Genomic DNA, 23,124 nt, shown 5'->3' on the forward strand with positions numbered 1-23,124 from the left:
GGGTGGAGAACTTGACATATGATCTGTTAATTCATTGTCTCCAGAAGTCTGGTTTCAATTTTTTGTCCAACACTGCGTGGATTAATTGAAACGAGGCTGGGGTTAAGTCTCGGAATTCAAATGGTTTTGTGATATCATCAGCCCAGGAGACTTCTTTCCTGACGATGACTCTGCACATGTCAACTCTTATTCCAAAAGCCATTGTGAAAGTACAGCCACTCCTCACTGCCAGTAACTCCTCTTTTCCAATAAGTCACTCCCCAGCAGTCAATGGGTGCTAAGCCAGCCAGTGTGGAGACAGTCTACATGCAACAAATTTGAAAGAAAAAAAAAGTCAATCTGAGACCTTGAAACATCTTTCATTAATGTATTGTTTCCTAATATTTTTGTAACAACTTTGTGCTGCTGAGTTTATTAACTTTCTGAAACAATGTCTTCCTCCTGTGATTTTACTGCTTCTAATACAGTATCATTACAAAACTCTGAGGGCAAATCCTCTTAATGAAAGTAAAGAGTATCTACAGTCTCATCATGACTTGATATTTTGTAACCAACCCCCATTAGACTCAAGAATTTTCTGTACATATGGTTGTGACTTGTTGGAAATTTCTTAAGTGTGTTTTCAACCAGCTTTCAATTTTTGGTCTATGACTTCTAGATTTATTTTTATTAAATAGGGATTGCATAGGGAGTACGGGGGATAGATATGTGTGTGTGAGAGTAGATAGCCACAGAAGCCAGAAGAGGGTATCCGATTCCCTGGAGCTGGGATTACAGATGGTTGTAATCTGTGTGTGTGGCGGGAAACAGTGTGGGCTCTTAATTGCTGCGCTTCTTTCCAGACCCAAGAAATGTTAATAATGACAAGCTGGCTAGAAGAACATCCGTCCTGGGCAAGAATGGAAATTACCAAGAATTTACTAATTCTTGGCCACGAATGCCTTCATGGCAGTCAAGCGGTTCTAGCTTTAGTTCTGTTCTTTTTCAGTGGCCATCTCTACATCGGTCCTCTTGGTTGGTGCAGGGGTTGTGATGGCTTTCCTGGCCTGGTACATCAAATCAAGGTGAGCAGAAGAACTGCAGGGCATAGTGCTTCCTTTCTACCAAAAAAGCTTGATCATAACGATTCCAAGAGGCCCTCCCGATAGAGGGGTCCCTTTCCTGACTATAAACGCTCTCACTCGGTCACTTCTGTAGCAGCGAGGAGGAGCTCTGTGAGACTGAGCTGGTGGCTATCCACTTCTCACACAGGTCTCAGACCACATGTCAGCAGGCACTGAGCCCTATGATACAGGGGTCAGACCAAAGGCAATATGTATCAGCTCCTTTTGTGGCCCACTCATGAATATACTCTCCAAACACTCATCACACGGGGTACACCTCCTTGAAGGCCTGTTCATGTCAGCCTTGATTCTGTATTTCTAATAGCAGAAATGACACAGCGCAGCTCACTCACCAGTTCCCTCCACTTCCTGACATTTCAGTTTATATCTTTCATTTTTCTCTGAAGTACGTTTATCATTCCTTCCTTTAAAAAAATATTCCTCACGTGACATATTGGCTTTGACCTTGCACTTTTATCATTTAGCAATGAACTGACATAGTTGTTAACTACTGACATAGTTTTTTAACTCTGTACCGTATACGTCTCTAGATCCTGCTTCCGGGTTCTTGCAGGAGTGACTATTAGCATTCTTGAAATGACTATTAGCATGCAGTCACTAGGACTAAAGTGTTAACTAACTATCCATGTAAAAGGATAGGACTTCATCTGGAGATGCAGTCAGTTGACAAAACACAACCTGGCCCTGGATTTTACCACCAGAACTTATATATATATAACTGTTTGAGCCTGGTTTTGTCTCTGTAACTCTCTGAAACATAGTGATGAATTCTGAAAGAAAGCTATTAATCAAAATTCACCATAAGAATTGACAGCTGTTAATGTAAGATCATTTGATACAAATACTGTAAGCCCCAGAAGTCATTAATAAATCACTAAACTAAGATTAGTATATAGTCAAGAATTTTCTTTCTTTCTTTTTTTTTTTTTTTTTTTTGGTTTTTCAAGACAGAGTTTCTCTGTGTAGTCCTGGCTGTCCTGGAACTCACTCTGACCAGGCTGGTCTTAAACTCAGAAATCCTCCTGCCTCTTCCTCGCAAGTGCTGGGATTAAAGGCATGCGCCACCACCGCCCAGCTAAGAATTTTCTTAAAAGGCATAAAAAAAAAATGGTGCTGGAGAGATGGCTCAATGGTTGAGAGCACTGACTGGGGTTCAATTCCCAGCACCCATGCGGCAGCTCACAACTGTCTGTAACTCCATTCCCAGTAATTCCAGTTCCAGAGGATCTGACACCCTCACACAGACATACATGCAGGCTAAACACCAATGCACATGAAATTAAAGTTAAAAATAAATCTTTTTTTTAAAAATCAAAAAAATGCTACATGCTAACGAACATAGAAAGTGATTTTAAAGCATTTTCAAAATATCTTTATAACAGAGTGGTTTTTAATCTAATATCCTGAATTTAGAGTTATAGCCTTGTGAGATAATAATTACTTAATATATCCAGAAATGTATGTGTCATCTTTTTAATAAATAATATATTATATTCTTAAATTAATTGGTAAATTTGGTATATACAGCCAATAAACATCACAATAGAATAATATTATAACAATATTTTAAAGTACATCTCGGTGCATTTTAAAGCAGTAATTGTAACATCTTTGTCATCTGCTGAATCAATTCTTTCCATTGACTGATTTTTTTTTTTTTAACAAATTGGTTGATGGGTAGATTTGCCATTCTACAGACAGGCTTTGGTGTACTCATCCATATTTCTGATTTCTGGTTTATCCATATTTCTGATTTCTGGTTTCTGTCTCACACAAAACTCTTTACTTAATCATGGCTTGAAAATTTATTTATCCATAAGAAAACATTATATGAGCCATGGTAGATATCACTGACCAAGATACTTAGGGCCTAAAAACCAAGGGAACTCCCAGACAGGTAGACACACAGACACAGCCAGACACACAGACACAGCCAGACACACAGACACAGAATACAGAGCCTCCCCCTGCTCTTGCTATCCGGGAGCTTTTCACTGTATTTAATGCTAAATACAAGAATGTTTTTTTAAAAAGCCTTGTGAGTATCTAGCAACCTTCATCCATACCATCAAGCCTGGTCCACCATGGTCCCCGTCTCCTCTCTCCATCCCTTGCTACCCATGCTGGTTTCTAGAGGATGATCAGCGGAGTTGGAGGGAGGGTGGGGTGGCATGGTCTGTTCCAGCAACCTTGCTAAAGCCCTGGTGGATGGATGGCAAGGTTGAAGATCTCTAAATAGGATTCAAACTCTTGCTATGTGCACATTCGGGAAGCCTAGGTTTTCCTAATCTCTAAACAGCACAGACCTCTGAGAGTGGGGGTGGAGGGTGACATTTGCTAATGTAACCCACTCAGTACCGGGCATACATGTTCAGTAAGAGATATGTTGACTGAAGGGTGGTCCTGTCCTCTTTTTAAAACCTGTGAATGAACTGCTTTATAGGCAGCCTTCTCAGCCGTGCCGTGTTGAGGTGGAAACCATGGAAACAGTACCAATGACTGTGAGGGCCAGCAGCAAGGAGGATGAAGACACAGGAGCCTAACCACACGATTTCAGAAACTCAGGGAGACCTGCCCAGCTGATCCTGAAGAGAAGATACAAGGGCAGTTAGTCCAGCTGCGCCTGGACACAGGAGAAAGCCCAATGTGATAATAGAGGTCTCTGGTATGATCTGTTTTACTGAGCCTGGGTGCCTCCCATATTCAGGCCTGGATCCCCGGAGTCCGGAAGGACACCACCTTTCTTCCTGGTTCATCACAGAGGCCAACTTCCCAGAGTACAAGCAGCCTGAGCTCTCCTGGGAGTCTCCATTAAAAGCCTCGAGTTCCACTCAGAGATTAACTCAAAGCAGCTGATCTGCTAGACTCTTTTTCTATTCCCTACTCTGACTTGCAGTTTACAGAGATTGACAAGGCTCCCATTGTCTTCCAAGGCTCCTCTGGCACAGGAGATGTCTGTAAAGAAGACAGCAACATTTGAGCTCCTGAAGACTTGGCCCTTTGCTGCTTTGCACCTATTGGAGGAGAGCAGAGAACAGAAGAAGAGATACTGAGCCAATGAACCCTTTCGTATAGGATTCATGACAAAACCAAACTCAGTGACTATATATGTATGTGTGTGTGTGTGTGTATGTAAAAGTGTATATTTACATATACATTTATATTTATACTTTCTTTTCTATTATATCTACATATTGTATATGATTTATATTTGAAAGTGCTTTGTGTAGACAAAATAAAATATCTATTTTCAGTACAAAAAGCATTAAAATTATCAACAAAAAAAAATGTTCCTCAAAGGAAAAAAGGAGAAAGAGGGGTGAAATGGTTCTAATGTGAAAGAGATCTCAGGTTCTCTTTCAAAAACAGAGTCACACCACCACTGCCCTGCTTTTGGTGGGATTTTTAACCAAATTTCCTAGTGAGTAGAAGCAACGTGAACTAAACAATGGCAAGTCTGAGCCCAGCTAGCATTAGACACATACCTTTCTCTCTCTCTCTCCCCACTCCCTCCCTTTCTCCTCCCTCCCTCCTTCCCACCTTCTTCATTTCTCCCCTTCCTACCCCTTTCCTGTTATCACAACCATTTATAAAATCATAAGACAAATTCCACTTCTTTGTTTTATTTATTTATTTATTATTATTATTTGTTGGAGAGCCGTGGATAAAAAGGGATTTGCCCCTAGTAGGCAAGTATTTCACCACTAAATCATATCCACATATCTACCTTTACAGACAAAATAATAGTAGCCTGGAGAAGTTGATCTGCCCAAAGTCACATAGCTCAACTAATGCTACCACTTGGACAAAACTGGGGTGGGAAGTTGGGTAGGAGAGGAGCTCTGGTCATGAGTCAGCTGCCAATGGGCCTCCTGCATCCCTGGGTAAAGGGGAACCACCATAAGTATTTGGGAGATGAGTTAAACACCTGGTGCACAAGCTACCATTCCTAACTGGCTTCTGCCAGACATCAGTGTATGTGGTTTCTTTCATCAAAACTAAAGGAAGTCTTTCCGCATAGGTCATGGGCTTCCTCAGAACATGGTAGACTAGTTAGGTTGTTTAAATGGTGACCACCCTGCTTTGATTTTCCATTAAGGATCTTTTACTTTTTCTATTGCCTAAGATTGCTCCATTCCCGAGGAATTCGGTTTTGTTTTGGTTTTTTTTTTTTGTTTTTTTTTTTGTTTTTTTGTTTTTTTTTATCTAACAGCCAGAATCTGCCTATAGCCCAGGTTGAATTCATTTCTGAATATCATACTGCCTTCTGGAGTTTGGAGAATTGGACTTTCTTTTGAACATGACACTGGAACCTGCACATTGTTGGAGTACCTCATTGTCCTCTAATATAAAAGCCAGCTGCTCCCTGGTCTATGGCACATAGAGTAGGTCTATCAGAGCATCTCACCTAGTACTTTGGGTTACTCTATATGGAATGAATGAAATACAACAGGCTGTGCCCAGCAATGGCCCTGCTACCAGGGAACTGGCTGGGGTTGTTTTTCTCTGTCAGATGTGGTGGTTTGAAAAGCAATGACCCCTAAAGGGTTCTATATTTGAAGGTAGTACCAAGAGTGGGGCAGTGCTGTGATACAGCTGACCATGTTTCATTTGTTGTTGATTTTGTTTGTTTCGTTGAAGAATATGGAAGGCTTTAGGACTTTGGACTAGGAAGACAGTTGAAAGGTAAACGTGGGTCTTAATGGGTCATTCTAGTAGGTTCTTGGAAGACAGCAGTGCTGGAAAGTGTCACCTATAGAGGTCCAGCTCAAGAGGTTTCAGAAGTTAACAATATTAGCAACTGGGCTAGAAGCCATTCTTGAGGCATTTTAAGGAAGAATGTAGCTGCTTTCTGCCCTTGTCCTATTAATCTGTTTGAGACTGAATTGAATTTTTTATCTAATTTCATTGTCAGATGATATTTCAAGACAGCCAAATACTGAATTTGTCACTTGGTTATTAGTTATGACTCTTATGCCGATCTATAAAGCAAAAGGAGCAAATGGGAAAGAACAAAATGTACAGCTTGGGGAGAAAAAAAAGAGTACTAGGGAACTTGGTGTTCAAGCCAGGATTTGGGCATGAAGAGATAAGAAAAAAAAGTGAATGTCCTTGGGATGAGAGTCCTGCAATAAAAAGAAAAGGCTGTAGGGACTACCGGCTCATAAAGAGCAAAAAGAAAGTTTATGCAAATGTAATCAAGGGTGGGGCTAGGCTCCAGGCCACACAGACAGCAAAACTTAGCAGTTTGGACTGTGTTCTAGGTTTAGAGTCTTGGCCATTTCAGGAAACGGTGAAAGTGAAACCTGAATTGTGTGGGAGATCCTCCGAGCTGTTGGAAGTGGCAGGGCTGTGGGATGCCTGCTAGAGAGAGCAGTGGACAGGAGTGGAACCAGCCTAGGAGAGAGAAGTACGTTGTTGGTATCCGAGGTGGGAAGGTGGAGTCATCTAAACCCTTTTAACATCAGAGATGTCAGGATGTGGCGTTTACCCTGCTAGGTTTTGGTCTTGCTTTTGCCCAGTATTTCATTACCATGTCCTCATTCCTCCCTCCTGGAATGGTAATGTATATTCTGTGCCATTGTAGGTTGGAAGAGAACAATTTGCTTTTTGATTTTGCCAGGGGTTACAATTAAGACATTGCCCTGAGTCTCAGAAGGGACTCTGGACTTCAAAACTATGTTGAGAGTAAAAGGCTATGGGAACTTTTAAAGTTGGGCTTGGCATCTTTTGCATTATGGCATAGTTACAAGTTTATGGAGACCAAGAAGTGGAGTCTGGTGGCTTGAATGAGAATGGCCTCCAAAGGCTCGTGTATTTGAAGGCTTGGTCACCAGTTGGTGGACCTACTTCAGAAGGATTAGTAAGTGTGGCTGTCTTAGTCAGGGTTTCTATTCCTGCATGAGCATCATGACCAAAAAGCAAATTGGGGAAGAAAGGGTTTATTCAGCTTACACTTCCATACTGCTGTTCATCACCAAAGGAAGTCAGGACTGGAACTCAAGCAAGTCAAGAAGCAGGAGCTGATGCAGAAGCCATGGAAGGATGTTATTGGCTTGCTTCCCCTGGCTTGCTTAGCTTGCTGTCTTTTAGGACCCAAGACTACCAGCCCAGTGATGGCACCACCCATAATGGGTCCTTCCACCCTTGATCACTAATTGAGAAAATGCTTTACAGCTGGATCTCATGGAAGCATTTCCTCAAGGGAGGCTCCTTTCTCTGTGATAACTCCAGTTTGTGTCAAGTTGACACACAAAGCCAGTCAGTACAGTGGCCTTGGAGGAGGTGTGTCACTAAGGAATGAGCTTTGAGATTTCAGATGCTCAAGCCAGACTCAAGCCAATGGTGCTCAGATCCCCAGCCTTTTGCAACATCTCGTCCTACAGCTCTTAGGATCAAAGTGTCTGATGCCCTTAGCCCTTAAGGCCTCTAGAGCGCTTCCAGTAACCAGGACACACATCCTGCCAATGGGTAACATCCTCAGAGGAGTAGCAATGATAGAGGTAAAGACAAACAGAAAGTAAATTATCACTATTCAAGAAAGAAAGGACAAAGTGGTTGTGATATTGGCTTTTAAGCATGATAGGCAAATTGGGTGGATTGCAGTTAACTAGGGCCCAACCAGCAGGTTCAGAGCCTTGGACTTCAGGCACACACAAGTGAATTATCCACTAGTTAACTGCAAATTCATTCTGGGTTCTTGACTACACTTGAATACTAGTCTTCACTATTAAAAACCTAGTAAATATTCCCTTCCACAAAAAAAAAAAAAAAAAGAAAGAAAGAAATGCACCCTGGGAACCACCTTGGGAACCAACCGAAGAACATACATGGACCTAGGTCCCCTGCACTTATGTAGCAGATGTGCAGCTTGGTCTTCACAAGAGTCTCCCAACAATTCTTGCCTGCATGTGGATCCTGTCCCCAAAACTGTGCTGCCTTGTCTGGCATCAATGGGAGAGGATGTGCCTAGTCTTGCAGTGACTTGATGTGGCAGGGAAGGTTGGAGTCCAGTGGGGTCCTCTCCCTTCTCAGTGCAGGGAATGGAGGGTAGGGTTTTGTGAGGGGGGGGGGGACTGGGAGGAGAGGAAGAGAGGGCTGTGATGTGTATGTAAAGTGAATAAATAAATAAATGACAGGAATGATCATTTGTGTGGCATACTAGCTCATACATCATTTGCTTCTTACCCTGTGTGTCATCCATCTCATAGATTATCAGACTATAATAACAAATACATGTGTGGTGATTTGAATCGAAATGGCCCCCAAACACTCATGTGTTTGAATGCTTGTCACATAGGGCATGGCACTATTAGGAGTTGTGGCCTTATGGGAGTAGGTGTGGCCTTGTTGGAAGAAGTGTGTCACTGTGGAGGCAGGCTTTGAGATGCTACATATGCTCAATCTATGCCCAGTGTTGCAGTTTCTCCTTGCTGCCTGTAGATGAAGATGTAGAACTCTTAGCTCCATCCCCAACACCATGTCTGTCTGGATGCTGCCATACTTTCTGCCATGACAATAATGGACTAAACCTCTGAAACTGTAAGCCACCCCCAATGAAATGTTTTCCTTTGTAAGAGTTGCCTTGGTCATGGTGTCTCTTCACAGCAATAAAACCCTAAGACAGCAATGTAAGGAAAAAAAATTTGCTTTGAAATTATGCAAACATTTGGTAGAATTAAAAGCTTAAGATTCTCATGAGTGTGGAGCAGGTGCACCATCTGATATAGCTGGAATTGTAACAAAGGAATGTGTTGTGTCACATCAAAGAGGCATCTGTAAAGACACATGTCACCCAGGTTTCAGATTCCCTTTGTATGGCCAGTCCATTTGTCACCGTTCTCTGGGATTCTCCAGATCAACACATTCAGTGTTAGAGTGGTGAGATTTTATCTTAGAACTGTTGCTATTACTCTACAGAGGAAACTGTCAGGGCTTCCCAACACCAAGGCAAGAGCTTGGGCATCAACAACTACTCAGCCTGGAGCCAAACCAGTACAATTCAATTCACACAATCTAGCTTTTATTTATGGATGTTACCTAATAAAAAGGACCCTCCACTGTGCTACTGAGTTGTATTTAAAACATTCTCATTTTGGAGCTGGTCCTAGTGGGGTAAGAGCGGGTGAGTTGGCCCTAACCCTCACCAGCTGTAGCACTAGAGAGAACAGACCCCACTCCTTACCAGGGCAGCAAGGTAGAGCTGGCCTTGGTGGTGTGGATTGGAAGTGTCAGCCCACAGGACTGTAAGAGTGGGAGAGCTGGCCCTGCCCTAGCAGGGCAGTGCTGGACAGCTGGACCTATTGTGGAGAGTGCTCAACAGCTGTCAGGCTGAACACCTCAGCCACTACCCAACCAGATCCCGGGCTTTGGGTTAGCCCAGCCCAACTGTAGCCCGTCTATGAACTGAAGGAGAATTTAATGGCTCATCCTATAGATCCAAAGCTGCAGGATTTCCAGGACACAGGGGAACAACAGGGTATCAGAGAGGAGTCCCTGTGAGGATCCAGTATTGGTGGTGTAGCAGAAGCCAGAGGCCTGGAACCAGATCAATGATTCACGAAGTGAACATTTGTCAAGTAAAGCTGGACAAAAGGGTACACTGTGTGATACACAGCGACACACTGCAGCTTCTGCAGCAAGATGCGTCTTTTGTTCTTTAATTAATTTTGTATTTTTATTTTTTGTTTTCTTTTGAGGGGAGGTTTGAAGGGCAGAGGGCAGATATGGAGGGATAGGGAGATGAGTGGGATTGGGGTATATGATGTGAAATTCACTAATAATTAATAAAAAGTGAGTTAAAAATCCCATTTAAAATGGTTCCATTACTTAATTAAAACAATGCTAAATAAAATGTTGCAAGGGGAGAAAAAAAAGAGGACTTGGAGTGTTACCCACCCATATTCCCAGCTCTTGGGGCAAAGAGAACCAAAAGCTCAAGGCCAGTCTACAGAGGGGGACCTGTGTCACATATGCGTACAATCAGGAAGTTATAAAGCAGAAGTAGTGTGTGCAGCTTAAGTTTCTTTTTAGTTAAGTTACTAGAAGGATTGCTCAATAACTGTTAAGGAAAACTGAAATAAAATCTTACAGGGCAAAGGTTCTGCAAGAATTGTGACCAATCAGCGGGACCTTGGGACAGCAGCTCCTCATCTCTGGCTTCACATGACCAGCTGCTCCCTCTGGTAGATCGCTGTCTTAGTTAGGGTTTTACTGCTGGGAACAGACACCATGACCAAGGCAACTCTTATAAGGACAGCATTTAATTGGGGCTGGCTTACAGGTTCAGAGGTTCAGTCCATTATCAAGGCCAGAGCACAGCAGCATCCTGGCAGGCCTGGCGCAGGGGGAGAGTTCTACACCTTCATCTGAAGACTGCTAGTAGAATACTGACTTCTAGGCAGCTAGGGCGAGGGTCTTAAGAGCACACCCACAGTGACACACCTGTTCCAACCAGGCCACACCTCCTAACAGTGCCACTCCCTGAGCCAAGCACATACAAACCATCACAATCGCCTTACAATGAATGTGGCTGCTAATTACACGAAAAGCACTAATTATAAGAATGTAGTCTTCAAATCCTCCTTTAAAATAGCCTCTGTGGATACTCAATTTTTCTAGGACAAAGTGGTTCCTGCACATGGCTGCTGCTGTTTTCAGTGTTCTATGACGTCTTGGAGATTACAGAGGCAAAAATTCTGAGGATTCTCCATACTGATTTCTACAGTGGTACACTAGGTTACATCCCACCATCCAGACTGTGATGATTAATGTGAATTTGAAGGGAACCGTCATTTAAACCTCCACAGCCACCAAAGGTCCTGAGATGGTAGCACTGTTGGCAGAGATTAAGGAACATTTTTTAAGAGATGGAGCCTTGCTGGAGAAAGTCAAGTCACTGGACTTAGAGAGCTCATAACCTCCCTCCACTTCCTGCTTGTTCTCCGCTTCCTCAGTGTAGACGGAAATGTGACCACCCAGCCTTCTGCAAGAGTTGCCTACTGTCATGTCTTCCTCATCATTATGGCCTCTCCCTCTGGAACTGTGAGCCAACAAGTAAGTAGCTCTTGGTCATGGTGTTTATCACAACTATAAAAGGTAAGATAGTAGCCCTACTCTCAAACTCTGGGACTTGCCTTTTTAAATACTATTTCTGTAGATTCCAGCCATCTCCTTGTATGCTGTTTAGGAATATCTGGTATTACCTTGGTACCCTGTCCTCCCCCTGCACAGTGATTTAATTCGGGATTCCCTCCCCAACCCTGGCTTGTCCCCTCTCTTGTGTCACTCACAGACTCCAGTGCTATTGGTTGCAAGGTGTAGGTGGTGAGGTAGATAAACGGAAGGGCTTCGGTGAACTCATCCGACAAGGCTGTGTAGAACAAGAAGAGCAGAAGTTCACCGCTGCTTAGTTTCCAGCATGAAAGAGTCCTCCATGTAGCCAAGGCTAGCTTGGAACTTGTGCTCATCTGGCCTCTACCTCCTGAATGCTGGGATTACAGGGAGCTGTGTACCCCAGCCTTGCTGGCCTGGTCAGCTGACATCACCACTGACATCTAGTCAGGGGACCTTGCTTCACTTTTCTTTCATGTGGTCTCTTTAAGATACTGATGTCCACTTATTCTCAAACTTCCTTCTCTTGAGCACAGTGACAACCCCACCATGATGCCATTCCCTGAAATCTGCTGTCACCACCTTTGTAGACCGCTTCAGCTCTCTGTACTCCAAGCCCTCCATCTCCCACCTTGCTTTAGACTTCGGCTCTTCTTCCTCATGCCTGGAGGTTGAGTTCACCGAGGCCCTTCAATTTATTTACCTCACCTACCACCTACGCTGCAACCCCCAAACCTCCATTTCTAGCTCGGGGTTCCTTAACAATGTAGAGCTCTTCATACAAATGCTTCCTGGGTGATGCTTCTTGGATTCCTCTGTGAGCCCCACAATCCTACTCAGCACTGCTTTTACGTGTCTCCCATTTTCCCTTTATCAGTGAAAGCTGCCGTCAGCTATCTGGAAAAGCAGGGGGCATGTTGAGACCCTATCACAGTTCCCATGTCCATCTAAGCACTAACAACTGGCTCTACCTTCTTAATAGCAAAAGAAGTTCTCAAAATTCAGTATCTCAGGGTCATTTGTAGGACTTGCTAAACACTGCCTGCTAGGACATGAGCTCAAAGTTCTGACTCTAGAGATCTGGAGTGGCTTAAAAACTAGGGGATGCCTATGGTGGTCACCTGAAAACTATCTGTGCTGTGATAACTAGCCCACTATGTTACCATGGGTTAGCCCATCAGCCGTCATATCCTGCTGACATTCTAACCTTCTCTGACTTCCCTAACATATCATCCAAACTATAACTGGAGGGAGCCCTAAGAGCTGATGCTGGAAGGCCTGAGTTGAGGCTAGCATGGTCAGCTCTCTGGGTGGCCACCAGCCACCAGCATCAGGAATTGCTAGCTGGCAAACATCTCAAACAGTACAGCAATGTACACCAATGTGCTCTGGTCTTTTTGCTGGTCGTTTCTGTATGAACTTACCTTTCTCACAGGTATCACCCCATACCACTGTGTACAGTAATGAGGGAACCAATTTTCCATCTCCCCCTTAGTGACTCCCTGTCCTCTTCTCACTGACTGCTGACCATACCTTTCCTGCAAGTGTTTTTAATCTCCAGCTGTACCAAAAAAAATTCAGAGAGCCAGCTACTGTCACTCTATACCTGTCTTCTGAACACATGCCACTTTCCTGTCTATTCCGTAAACTCTAAATAACAAAGACCCACTATGGCTTGCTCCTGTGTCACTCCTCAGCATGAAGACGATGTGAACAGTGACAGGAGAAAGCTTAAAAATGACAGTACTGAAGCTAGACTTCACAGTGGCACGCCACTGCTCAATACCTGTTTAATTGAAACCTTGTAATAAAAGTTTAAATACATAAAATGATTTTTTTATCAAAAGAACTTCTTCCAGTTCCCTGGCCTGAGGCATTTGGAGGACAGGCAAGTGGGAACTGGCTCTCTGTAAGGAACGGGGAAATGGCAGGTCCAACTCTGGTTGCTATCTTCCTCCTCAGAGATGCTGTGATTGAACTCAGAGTCTCCTGTGAGCAGAAATGCAGCCCAGAATGGCTCCTTTAGCACGTGGAGTCACAGCCTCAGAAGACAAGGAAGAGCAGGGCCTCCTGCCTGGGCAGCACTATGTCTTCCACAGTGCGTTCCATGGCACGCACCTGCTCTGGGGAGGCAGTCAGGAATGCCAAAGGCCCGATGCGCTGCTCTGCACATGAGTGGCAGAGGTAGCCACCCTTGTTTTCCTTCCTGTTGCTCTACAAGGATGGATAAGAAAAAGAGTAAGGGACAATCTAAGGATAAAAATTTTTCACCAAAAAGCGCCGAATTACTGTCACATCTGCTAACATGCTAATTCATTGTGGCTGTGCACACCCACTGATCACTGATCTAGACTCAACTCCATCCCAGTCCTTTAGAGGACTAACACAATCATCCCATCAGGAGATAAAGAACTAGGGACTGCTGAGCGCTGGAGTACACAACTAGCATGCTCAGTTTCTAGCACCAGAGAATAAGAAAGAGATAAAGAACAAAGAAAGATTGAACCAGGTCCTCCAGGCAAACAGCTCCCCTCTGAGGTCTCTCAGCACAGCTCAACCTCCCAGGCTGGAAGTCTTTAGCACACCCAGGAAATAGCAGTCATCCAACCCAACTCACTTTAGATCATTGGTTCCATCTCTGACAAAAAGGCAGAACTCACATCTGCCATGCTTCCATAGAAAACTCTTGGGGAAGGAAGCATTATAGAAACGACTCCATTACCTCCCTCATCCAGAACCTAGACAGACACATAACGCACAAGCAAGAAAAGGTGCTTGAGTGACTTAACTCCCACAGTGAACGTACATAAGTGATAGGCAGTTTCTTCATGGTAAGGATGGTGTCCACAGGGATGGTGTTGTTGCACTGCCCCACACAGCAGTGGACCACTCCTGTTTTCAAAACGTTACTTGTCAACTCTGCTTGCAAGAAATACTCCTGTGAAGGAGAAAGACAGAGAGATGAATGGCAATACTGCTGCCTTCTGCTTGAAACCTCTACCAATGGAGGACCTTCTACACCTTCAGACAGGCAGCAGCAGAGAGCCACTGTCTGTTTCCTCATTTTCTAATGCTCCCAACTCCAGTACTCCAGACAGTCCAATGGCTTTTTGGTAATATTGTTAGGTTTTTATAAAAGAGACTGATAAAACATGATATTTCAGGACTATTTTGGATTCACAGACCCGATTACCAACTGCAATATTATTATTTTGAGATAGAGTCTCACTGCGCAGTGCAGGTTGGGGTTAAACTCCCAATCCCCTGCCTTTCCCTTCCAAGGGCTAAAGTTGTAGGCACACTTATGCTTGACCCAGAGATTTATCTGCATAAATTAGAAACCAGGTGAGCAGAACCTCGGAACTGAAAGAAACACTGCCCCAGGGAAGAAGCAGTTCAGTTACAGCACTGTCTGGTCGCGTTCAAGGCTTGCTTCAATCCCCAGCACCAACGTCCAAACCGACCCAGTGTATTCCTGTCTCCACAGCGTATTCCTGTCTCCACTGCGTGTTCCTGTCTCCACTGCGTGTTCCTGTCTCCACTGCGTATTCCTGTCTCCACTGCGTATTCCTGTGTCCACTGCGTATTCCTGTCTCCACTGCGTATTCCTGTCTCCACTGCATATTCCTGTCTCCACTGCGTGTTCCTGTCTCCACTGCATATTCCAGTCTCCACTGCGTATTCCTGTGTCCACTGCGTATTCCTGTGTCCACTGCGTATTCCTGTCTCCACTGCATATTCCTGTCTCCACTGCGTATTCCTGTGTCCACTGCGTATTCCTGTGTCCACTGCGTATTCCTGTGTCCACTGCGTATTCCTGTCTCCACTGCATATTCCTGTGTCCACTGCGTATTCCTGTGTCCACTGCGTATTCCTGTCTCCACTGCGTATTCCTGTGTCCACTGCGTATTCCTGTGTCCACTGCGTATTCTTGTCTCTACTGCGTATTCCTGTCTCCACTGCGTGTTCCTGTCTCCACTGCATATTCCAGTCTCCACTGCGTATTCCTGTGTCCACTGCGTATTCCTGTGTCCACTGCGTATTCCTGTCTCCACTGCATATTCCTGTCTCCACTGCATATTCCTGTGTCCACTGCGTATTCCTGTGTCCACTGCGTATTCCTGTCTCCACTGCGTATTCCTGTGTCCACTGCGTATTCTTGTCTCCACTGCGTATTCCTGTCTCCACTGCGTATTCCTGTGTCCACTGCGTATTCTTGTCTCTACTGCGTACAGCAGAGAAGGTTCCTGCAGTTTTCTATCTGTACATTGTCTCCATAAAGAGGAAACACCACAGCACAGGGAGGGGTAGAGCCTGGCACACAGCAAGCAAACACCCAACACAACATTAGCCATCTCAAGTGTAGGTGCCACCAGGCCAGGGCCCTTCACCTCAGGTTGGGTGGCTCCAGAGGAGTTCTATACAGTATAGACATATTAGCAGACTGCACATGTTTTCTGACCACTAAAGTGGGACTCCACATTTGCTAGGTAACAACAAGCTACTTACTGAACTTTTCACTATCTGTGACCACTATTTGATTCATTTGGTTCTCTCTTGCAGGACTTTTCTATGTGTTACAGAGGAATAGAAGAAACAGAATCACTGTGATAGTCTTCAGTCTCAGGCTGACTGATAGAGAATCTATTCACTACAACTTAGTGAAGCATGCTGTTGCATGTGTCTGTGAGGGCAATTCTAAAGACAATCTGACCCTGTCTAATCAAAATAGACGGATCCATACTATGACATTCCTGGGGGTGGTGAGAAGTACGAGGTGGGAACCAGCTGGAGCAAGCAGGCCACATCTGGGGCTTACCCTGGCCCTGACCTTCCCTGTATAGCTCTTTCTCTGCTACCTCACTAACAAGGTATGAGCTGCACTGCGGCAATACACCTTTTCCACCATGATGAACCCTCTTAACTGTGAGCTGAAACACAATCACCTTTGGTTCTTTAGTGTATGTCAAGCATTCCATGAAGGCGACAACAACGCTGACACAAACCTTCCGGTTCCAACTGAGTCCTAACAACTGACAGCCTAAACTCCTTAAGTAACAGATTTTTGTCAAGTCCTCCCAGAGCAGCTACACAAATTCATTGTGTCTTTTCGCTTCATAACGATTCTACACACATAAAAGAATGTTAGACAACATTATTAGTGGTATCAGCTGACAGTTTTGGTTCCCTTCTAAGTTATTCACTCCTCCCAGGGCCAAGCTCTGTTACCCACTGAGCTTCCTCTCCAGTCTTCATGAAATCTTTTCTCAACTCTACCGTCTCAACACTTCCAAAGGTAAAATCCTACCTAACTCACAGTGTGAAATGATTATTCTGTTCCGTGAGACTTCTACTGGGAAGCTGTCATATGCCAGAATGGTTTATTAAAGGTCTAAACACTAATGTAACACTGAAGGCGAAAGCACCTCTGTCAGCTTTCACACTTACAGTTTAAACTCCCAACTTAAATCTCTTTGGTTCAGGAAGGATGCATCCTAGGAACTGTTAATACAAACTCAAGGGTGGTTGACTGAACTCATTTATCCTGTGCCTGTGAAAAGCAGGACAGAGACAGAGATAAGGCAGGCAAGGAAAGGAAGTTGTTAATGGCGGGTAAAGCTTGAGGATTACATAAAAGACTGGGTATGAACCAGCTCACTTTCCTCAGTCTCCATACGGGACTTGGCCTCAATGCCTAAAGACTAATGTTCCCCAGAAGGGTGAATTCTTCTTGGAAAGCCTACTGCAAGAAGCAGCTGCCATTTCAGAAGAAGCAGAAGGGAGAAGTGTAGCTTTAGAAAACAAACTTGCCAGTTTTCCCACAGGATACGTGAATTAGCTGAGCACATGCAGAGTTAAGAATGATATGAAAACCGCTGACATTTTAAGCAAGCCTATACAGTCTGGCACAGACCCCATTCTCATACCACTTGTTAGAGCCTACCTGCTTCAGGAACCTTGCCTCTGTACATCCGAGGAGCCGTTCCTTTCCACCCAGCATCCTTCGTTGTTGCTGTGAGACAGGGTTTCTCTGTGTAACAAGCCCTGCTGTCCTGGAACTCTATTTGTGGATCAGGCTGGCCTCAAATTCATAGAGATCAGTCTGTCTCTGTCCTGAGATTAAAGGCGTGCACTGCCACGACAGACTGTCTTAGGGACTCTTTAGGCCTAATGTTGATCCCTCAAATCACGTGTGGCTCAAACACAAGGAAAGTAACTCCTGTTTCCCAGTCCTCTTACCCCAGCCAGAGTCAGGATGTTCTCCAGGGATTTGGTCATTATGAGCCGCTTCTTGGCACGAGTAACAGCAACATACAGTAAATTCCATTCATCCTCAGAAAACGACTCTAAACAAAGGAGGGCAAACAATCAAAAGCCTGCCCGTAAACTCATCTGTCATCCAAATGCTTCTAACTCCCCACTAGCTTCCTTATAAACCTCTCACTGTTTGCTAGCTGTGTATACAAAGGTTTACTACACATGCCAAACGGAAAACAACAAGTCAAACCCGCAATAACTACTTATACAAACTATTTGTTTCTTTTTAGTCTTGCCACAGTAAATCTTAGTTAACTACTCAAAATCTGCAATGAACCCACTGGATACTAACGCGTGCAGTGGAGCCAATGGATACTAATGTTTGTTGTGCCCTTTTCTTCTTGTCTGTGAGGCAGATGGCAAGTCTGAGGTTGACAGAGGTTTTGTCACTCACCATGACCCCACTACTGACCACCGGCTGGAGCTGAACTGAGGTCTGTGCTCCTCCCACTTTCCCACAGTGTCTGTCTGGATGAGTTCACTCTGATCTGGAACTGACTCACATCATAGGATGATAATACACTTATATGCCCACCTCACACCTATCACCTCCAAGTCTCAATACCTAGCAAACTAGATGAGTCAATCTATGAACTGACTAGAAGCCACTGAGCTGTGTGTACACTCTGAATGGATGGACTATGCAATGTGTAAGCCATATCACAACACAGCAGGTGTCTAAAAAAGTATGTAAATACTAAGAGAGCTTTTTGGTTTGTAAACTCAAATGCTTTTATTCTGAGATTTAAAAATCAAAACAAAAGCACCACTGTACAGACTTTAACAATAAGCCTCAAGAATCCACTGAAGCCAGAAACTGAGAAGCAGGTACTCTGCAGGCTGGGATATTGTACCTGAACATGCAAGACTCTTCTTTCAACCACTAGCATTGCAAACAGTAACAAACACACAGAGGTTTTTGCATTGGTAAGTAAACTATTGTTTTGAGTTTGTACGAGGCTAGGACACCTCGTATATGATGCTGATGGGCCGTTGTGTCCACAGGGACATCAAAGTGACTTAATACCTATCAGCCTCCTGAAAGAAAGGCCCGGTGGAAGCCTGAATTCTCTAAAACCACAGTATTAAAAATCAGAAATTTAGGACTAGGCATTACATTTGTTCTAGAACAGGAGGCCATTCTATCCCATCGAAACCAAAGCGGTCACCTCCCAGCTACAAAGCAGGAACATCCCAGGAGCTGTGTCCCCTTCCAGTGTCCTTACCAACTCTGAAGTGAGGAAGCTGGGCAAGATTATGCCTGGCACAAGGCACTTTCACGAAATCATCCAAAACGTGCACAGTGTCAAACTCTAACCCTTTGGCTTTGTGCACGGTGCCCAAAATGTACTCTAAAAAACAAACACGGCAAGTTAGATGGGGGCCCCACAGGGGAAAATCCAAGAGGAGACTTAGCATCTGTGAAGGTGTGCCCAGCACAGGAAAAGAGCACAGGAAAAAGGACTGAGAAAGTAAAAATTTAGTCACAGGAATACCTCAAAGTATGCCATTCAAGTCTGCCCAAAGTAACTCTACCACACCCCATGCTCACTCTATACATAGAAAACGGCTTTCCAGCTTGTCCAAAGTTACACATGGCAGAGCCAGGTCTAGAAAATTCTATTCCAGTGGCTTGAAAGTGGAATAGAAATAAAAAGAGTCAGTGGGAAAAGAACTGCTCCGCTTCCTTATTTACTTATACTCTTAGAGCACAGCTTCTGGCAGGTACAGATGCAAAGATACTTCAAGAAACCATCTACTCCTCCTCTTGGAGGGAAGGTAACAGCCACTTTCCTTACCTGCAAAGTCCAAATCGTCTATGTGGCATCTCTCTATCCTTTCTACCAGTTCTGGAATCCTGATATTGTATTTTTCAACTACCGCAATCTTCGCTTCCAGTTCCTTGTCCTCGGCAGCAGTCACATACCTCTTGAAGCCACTGAAGCCTTCTTTATGCACCCATCTTCTGATGAACCTGTCTTTAATGATGAGGTCTCCTAAGGAGGAGACACATCAGGTGAAATGGTCACTCACTGTGTGTCCATGATCAAGTCAGTTCAGTGGCCTCTTTGTCCTCAATTGAGCATCACAAGCCATATGCTCGAGAATCTCATCAATTAAAAGATCTGAAACAGTACAGTCCAAGGAGGAAAAGTACCGCAGAGAAGATGGAGTGTACAGCTGCCCAGACAGGCAGACGCATGCAGGGGAAGTGGCTGAGAGGAACAACCCTGGCAACTAATGAGACCACCGAGGAGGAGCTGGAGAAACCTGGCATACTTCTAAACACAGGCCCAGGTGCCCCTGAAGGGAGAAGGTAAACTCTCTTCCTCAGAGGGAGATCCAGGCTCAGGCCCTGGCTGAGGGCTGCTCTCCACCCAGCCAGTACTCACGTTTCCTCCGTTCTTCCTCTGGCTGAAGAAGGGTCCAAATGTCAATGATTCTGTCCAATCCAAACGATTTAATCCCCTGAAAAAAATGTTCCAGTGGGATTTTTTGTTTTGTTTGCTTTTCACTAAAGTAAAACAAGTCCAGAGATGAGATCTTGAAATGAGAGAGAGACCACAGAGCATCAGGCTGCCGCCTCAGACTCTACCCCGTGCTTCAGAAAGGAAAGGCCAAGCTGTGCAGCTCTGTCATCAGTGCACAGGCAAGCTCAGCGTGCCCTTCACACTGCACAATGTGGAGACTACGGGCACAACTGAGAACAGAGCTACAGCAAGCCACTCACCGCTGTTTCTCACGATAAATTGCTGGAGCGTCTGCTGTTTTTTTCTGTAATCTAACATCAATTCTTGGAGGAAAGGTCCTGACTGTACCATGTTTGTTCCTGTTCTACCTAAGAAGCTCCTGTTGGATACTGACTGACGCTAGCACTCACAGAGACCCATGCCTGGCACAGGAGACAGCAGTGACAAGGACTCCATTCCTAACAAGCTCTCCTCCTTTGGTGAGGGTCACGGATCTAACACTAACAATGTACACTGTGATTTATATCAAGTGTGTGGTTTAGTGCCATGACACACATCACAGATAGGAGAGGAAGAACGACAAACTCCATTTCCAACATGGATGATATTCCAAAATGACTATCACCGTTCAACCATGAAATCAGCTAAACTGTGACTACTAGCAGAAATCTGAGAGGTGTAAGTACAACGACCAAATAAACTGACAAGCTGAGTGAAAACAACAGTACTTTTATGTATACAATACCAGCCATGATGTAAAAATACACTCTTATAAGGACAAAGACAAAAATAACTAGCAAAACTGAGATTTTTTAAAAGAAATACTGGAATTATATACTACAATATAATAATTATATTATATTATTATATTTTCCCCTTTCGGTGCCAAAATGTCTATGCAGTATTTACAACAAAAGACTGAATACTTTACTAAGAACGTAACACACAGCAGGCTCTGGGAAACATTCCCGGAACCCCCTTTCCTCATGTAGCTTCCTAGTTCATGCACCACAGTGTCACTTATTTGCAGCTGTGCATGAGGGACACAAAGGCGTGGCAGTGCTTCATCTGGAGGCAGAGATGAGCAAACAAAGATGACCTGCCCCCATCATACCAGTTAGCTATGGAGCCAGATGGAGTGCCAGGCAGGCAACTCTCTGTTTTCAGATAACTGGTGCTGCCCAACTGTGCTTATACTAACAGTCAACACACAGCCAGGAGACCCTGGGGCCAGAAGTCTCTAGGCACAGTCACATATAAAAAGAGTTCTCGGGCTGGAGAGATGGCTCCACGGTTAAGAGCACTGAGTGCTCTTCCGAAGGTCCTGAGCTCAAATCCCAGCAACCACATGGTGGCTCACAACCATCTGTAATGAGATCTGACGCCCTCTTCTGGTGTGTCTGAAGACAGCTACAGTGTACTTACACATAATACTAAATAAAGTATTGGGTTGGAATGAGCAGAGGTCCTGTGTTCAATTCCCAGCAACCACATGATAGCTCACAACCATCTGTACAGCTACACTGTACTCATATACATAAAAATAAATAAATAAATCTTAAAAAGATGGAAGCTGTTTGCTTTAAAGAAGAAGAAGAAGAAGAAGATAAAGAGGAGGAGGAGGAGGAGGAAGAAGAAGAAGATGAGAAGGAGGAGGAGGAGGAGGACGAGTTGTTGTTCTCTTTCCTCGCCAGGGGCTCACTCCACAGGACTGTCTCACTAGCACAGAGTGTCTGTCACAGTGTGGCTCAGGGAGAAAAATACAAAACCCAAATAGCTTCCTCTGCAGGAGACCCTAATGTGCATGAGGTTTATTTACGTTATCCACAAATTTACTCTTACCCCAATCAAATGTATCCTTGCAGGGGATTCTCCTTCTGTTACCCGGACAGCCTCGTCAAACACATTGGCATTGGTCCTGGACAGCAGAGCTACTTGTCCCTTTATGTCACCTCTTATGCCACCTTAGGAGAAATCACAAAGTCCATGCAAATCTATATATAGAGCACAAGGAACTTTGGTGGGAAATACAGAAAGACAATCAACAGAGAGCCTTACTCTGATGGTTCCCTCCAACCAACGTCTTCTTCCTGACTCTCTTGCAGACATCCAAAATGGTAGCTCCCACATAGGCTATTTCCACACCAAATCTAAAACTCTGTTGGAGAAACAAGACAACAAACGCACTCAGCCACCTGCCCAGTGATATGTGAGCTCACTTCTGTCACTGCCAATGCCTCCTGGGAAAAGGACGTGAGACTTCCAAAGACACTTGGACACAAACAGGAGCCTGACAAAGGAAAAATTACTGTTTCTATTAACAGCAGCATTTTCTCCTTTTAAGAAAAGACTTATTTTTACTATTTTTAATTAGGTATGTGTTTGTGGCTATGTGAGCAGGTGTGCGTATGTTAACACAGTGTCATCCACAGAAGAAAAGGCAGCAGACCCTCCTGGAGCTGGTGTTACAGGCGGCTGAGACCTAACATGGGTGCTGGAGTCGGAACTGGAGTTCCCTGCAAGAGCACCAAGCACTTGTTCTTCACCTCTGAGCCATCTTTCTAGCCCCACTCTTAGGATTTTCTACATTGGAACCCTGAACAGTTTATCACCCGGGTCGCCCCCCACCACACACCCACACACCCATCATTTCCCTTTCTTACCACTGTCTTCAGCTTCTTGTCTCACCTATGTGACCCGACTTCTGTCCTCACACTCAATTCTGTCTCCCTCTGTCACATTAATCTTGCCCAAACATTTTAATTAACTGCTCTCCTGCTGTGAAAGAGAAGTATAATACAGAGAGGAGGAAATGCCCTGCTCTAAGGATCCTCCACTCTCTGAATAGCGCTTCTCTGCAATGACACTCCAACAGCAACTGCTAACTTCTTTTAAGAAAATCTCCCCTCAGCCCTTTCTCAAGTCACATCTTGTGGGTTTTAAATTATGCAAACGTGAAGAGAGCGCAGAGATTTTGCCCTAGCCTCTAAGACCTCTTCCAACATCAATTTATCACCTGTTTGTCACATGAGGATTTTTAGGCTGGGGATCCAGAGCACACATAGAGTGCCTGTTTGACAAGCCTTGCTCAATCCCGA

General features: G+C 44.4%; 3 protein-coding genes across 30 annotated transcripts in view; 1 reads left to right on the top strand and 2 right to left on the bottom strand.

Annotated features, from left to right (window-relative positions):
- Il15ra (interleukin 15 receptor, alpha chain) overlaps window positions 1–4,403 on the top strand; it is a 28,814-nt gene extending 24,411 nt beyond the window's left edge. For 9 of the 22 annotated variants that reach the window (NR_073191.1, NR_073192.1, NM_133836.2 and 6 more), the window contains 2 exons: window positions 989–1,064; window positions 3,568–4,403. Coding sequence is in view for 16 of the 22 variants with exons in the window: in NM_133836.2 (NP_598597.1) it covers window positions 989–1,064; window positions 3,568–3,667 (176 nt within the window). In the remaining 6 variants the exon portion in view is untranslated. Of the gene's footprint in view, window positions 1–988; window positions 1,066–3,567 lie in introns of those variants that run through there. The other 13 variants (XM_030247643.1, XM_006497364.2, XM_030247646.1 and 10 more) reach the window with 3 other exon arrangements.
- Window positions 4,404–12,990: 8,587 nt separating this feature from the next.
- Window positions 12,991–23,124, bottom strand: part of Fbh1 (F-box DNA helicase 1) — a 35,013-nt gene continuing 24,879 nt past the window's right edge. For 5 of the 7 annotated variants that reach the window (NM_015792.2, NM_001348235.1, NM_001348237.1 and 2 more), the window contains exons 14-21: window positions 22,085–22,184; window positions 21,869–21,990; window positions 19,949–20,024; window positions 19,355–19,552; window positions 18,782–18,907; window positions 17,478–17,584; window positions 14,044–14,175; window positions 12,991–13,451 (exon numbers count right to left, since the gene is read on the bottom strand). In NM_015792.2, the coding sequence (NP_056607.1) occupies window positions 13,281–13,451; window positions 14,044–14,175; window positions 17,478–17,584; window positions 18,782–18,907; window positions 19,355–19,552; window positions 19,949–20,024; window positions 21,869–21,990; window positions 22,085–22,184 (1,032 nt within the window). In that variant the 3' untranslated portion in view covers window positions 12,991–13,280. Of the gene's footprint in view, window positions 13,452–14,043; window positions 14,176–14,867; window positions 17,251–17,477; window positions 17,585–18,781; window positions 18,908–19,354; window positions 19,553–19,886; window positions 20,025–21,868; window positions 21,991–22,084; window positions 22,185–23,124 lie in introns of those variants that run through there. The other 2 variants (XM_006497505.3, XM_030251861.1) reach the window with 2 other exon arrangements.
- On the bottom strand, window positions 14,196–15,616 carry Gm46731 (predicted gene, 46731). The gene is made up of 2 exons (XM_017319366.2): window positions 15,435–15,616; window positions 14,196–15,377 (listed from the first exon to the last, which is right to left on the bottom strand). The coding sequence occupies exons 1-2, from the start codon at window positions 15,590–15,592 to the stop codon at window positions 14,672–14,674; spliced, it is 864 nt and encodes a 287-aa protein (XP_017174855.1). The 5' UTR covers window positions 15,593–15,616; the 3' UTR covers window positions 14,196–14,671.

This window comes from Mus musculus, chromosome 2 (assembly GCF_000001635.26).
Source record: "Mus musculus strain C57BL/6J chromosome 2, GRCm38.p6 C57BL/6J".
In the NCBI taxonomy this organism is placed as follows: Eukaryota; Metazoa; Chordata; class Mammalia; order Rodentia; family Muridae; genus Mus; species Mus musculus.

What these genes read in the sequence shown, in the direction of transcription:
- Gm46731 (XM_017319366.2), bottom strand. Translation starts at nt 15,592, where the DNA reads ATGGCTAATGTTGTGTTGGGTGTTTGCTTGCTGTGTGCCAGGCTCTAC. An exon ending in AGAATACGCAGTGGACACAG is followed by an intron (nt 15,378 to 15,434) that starts GAATACGCAGTG and finishes CAGTGGACACAG; the next exon opens with GAATACGCAGTGGAGACAGG.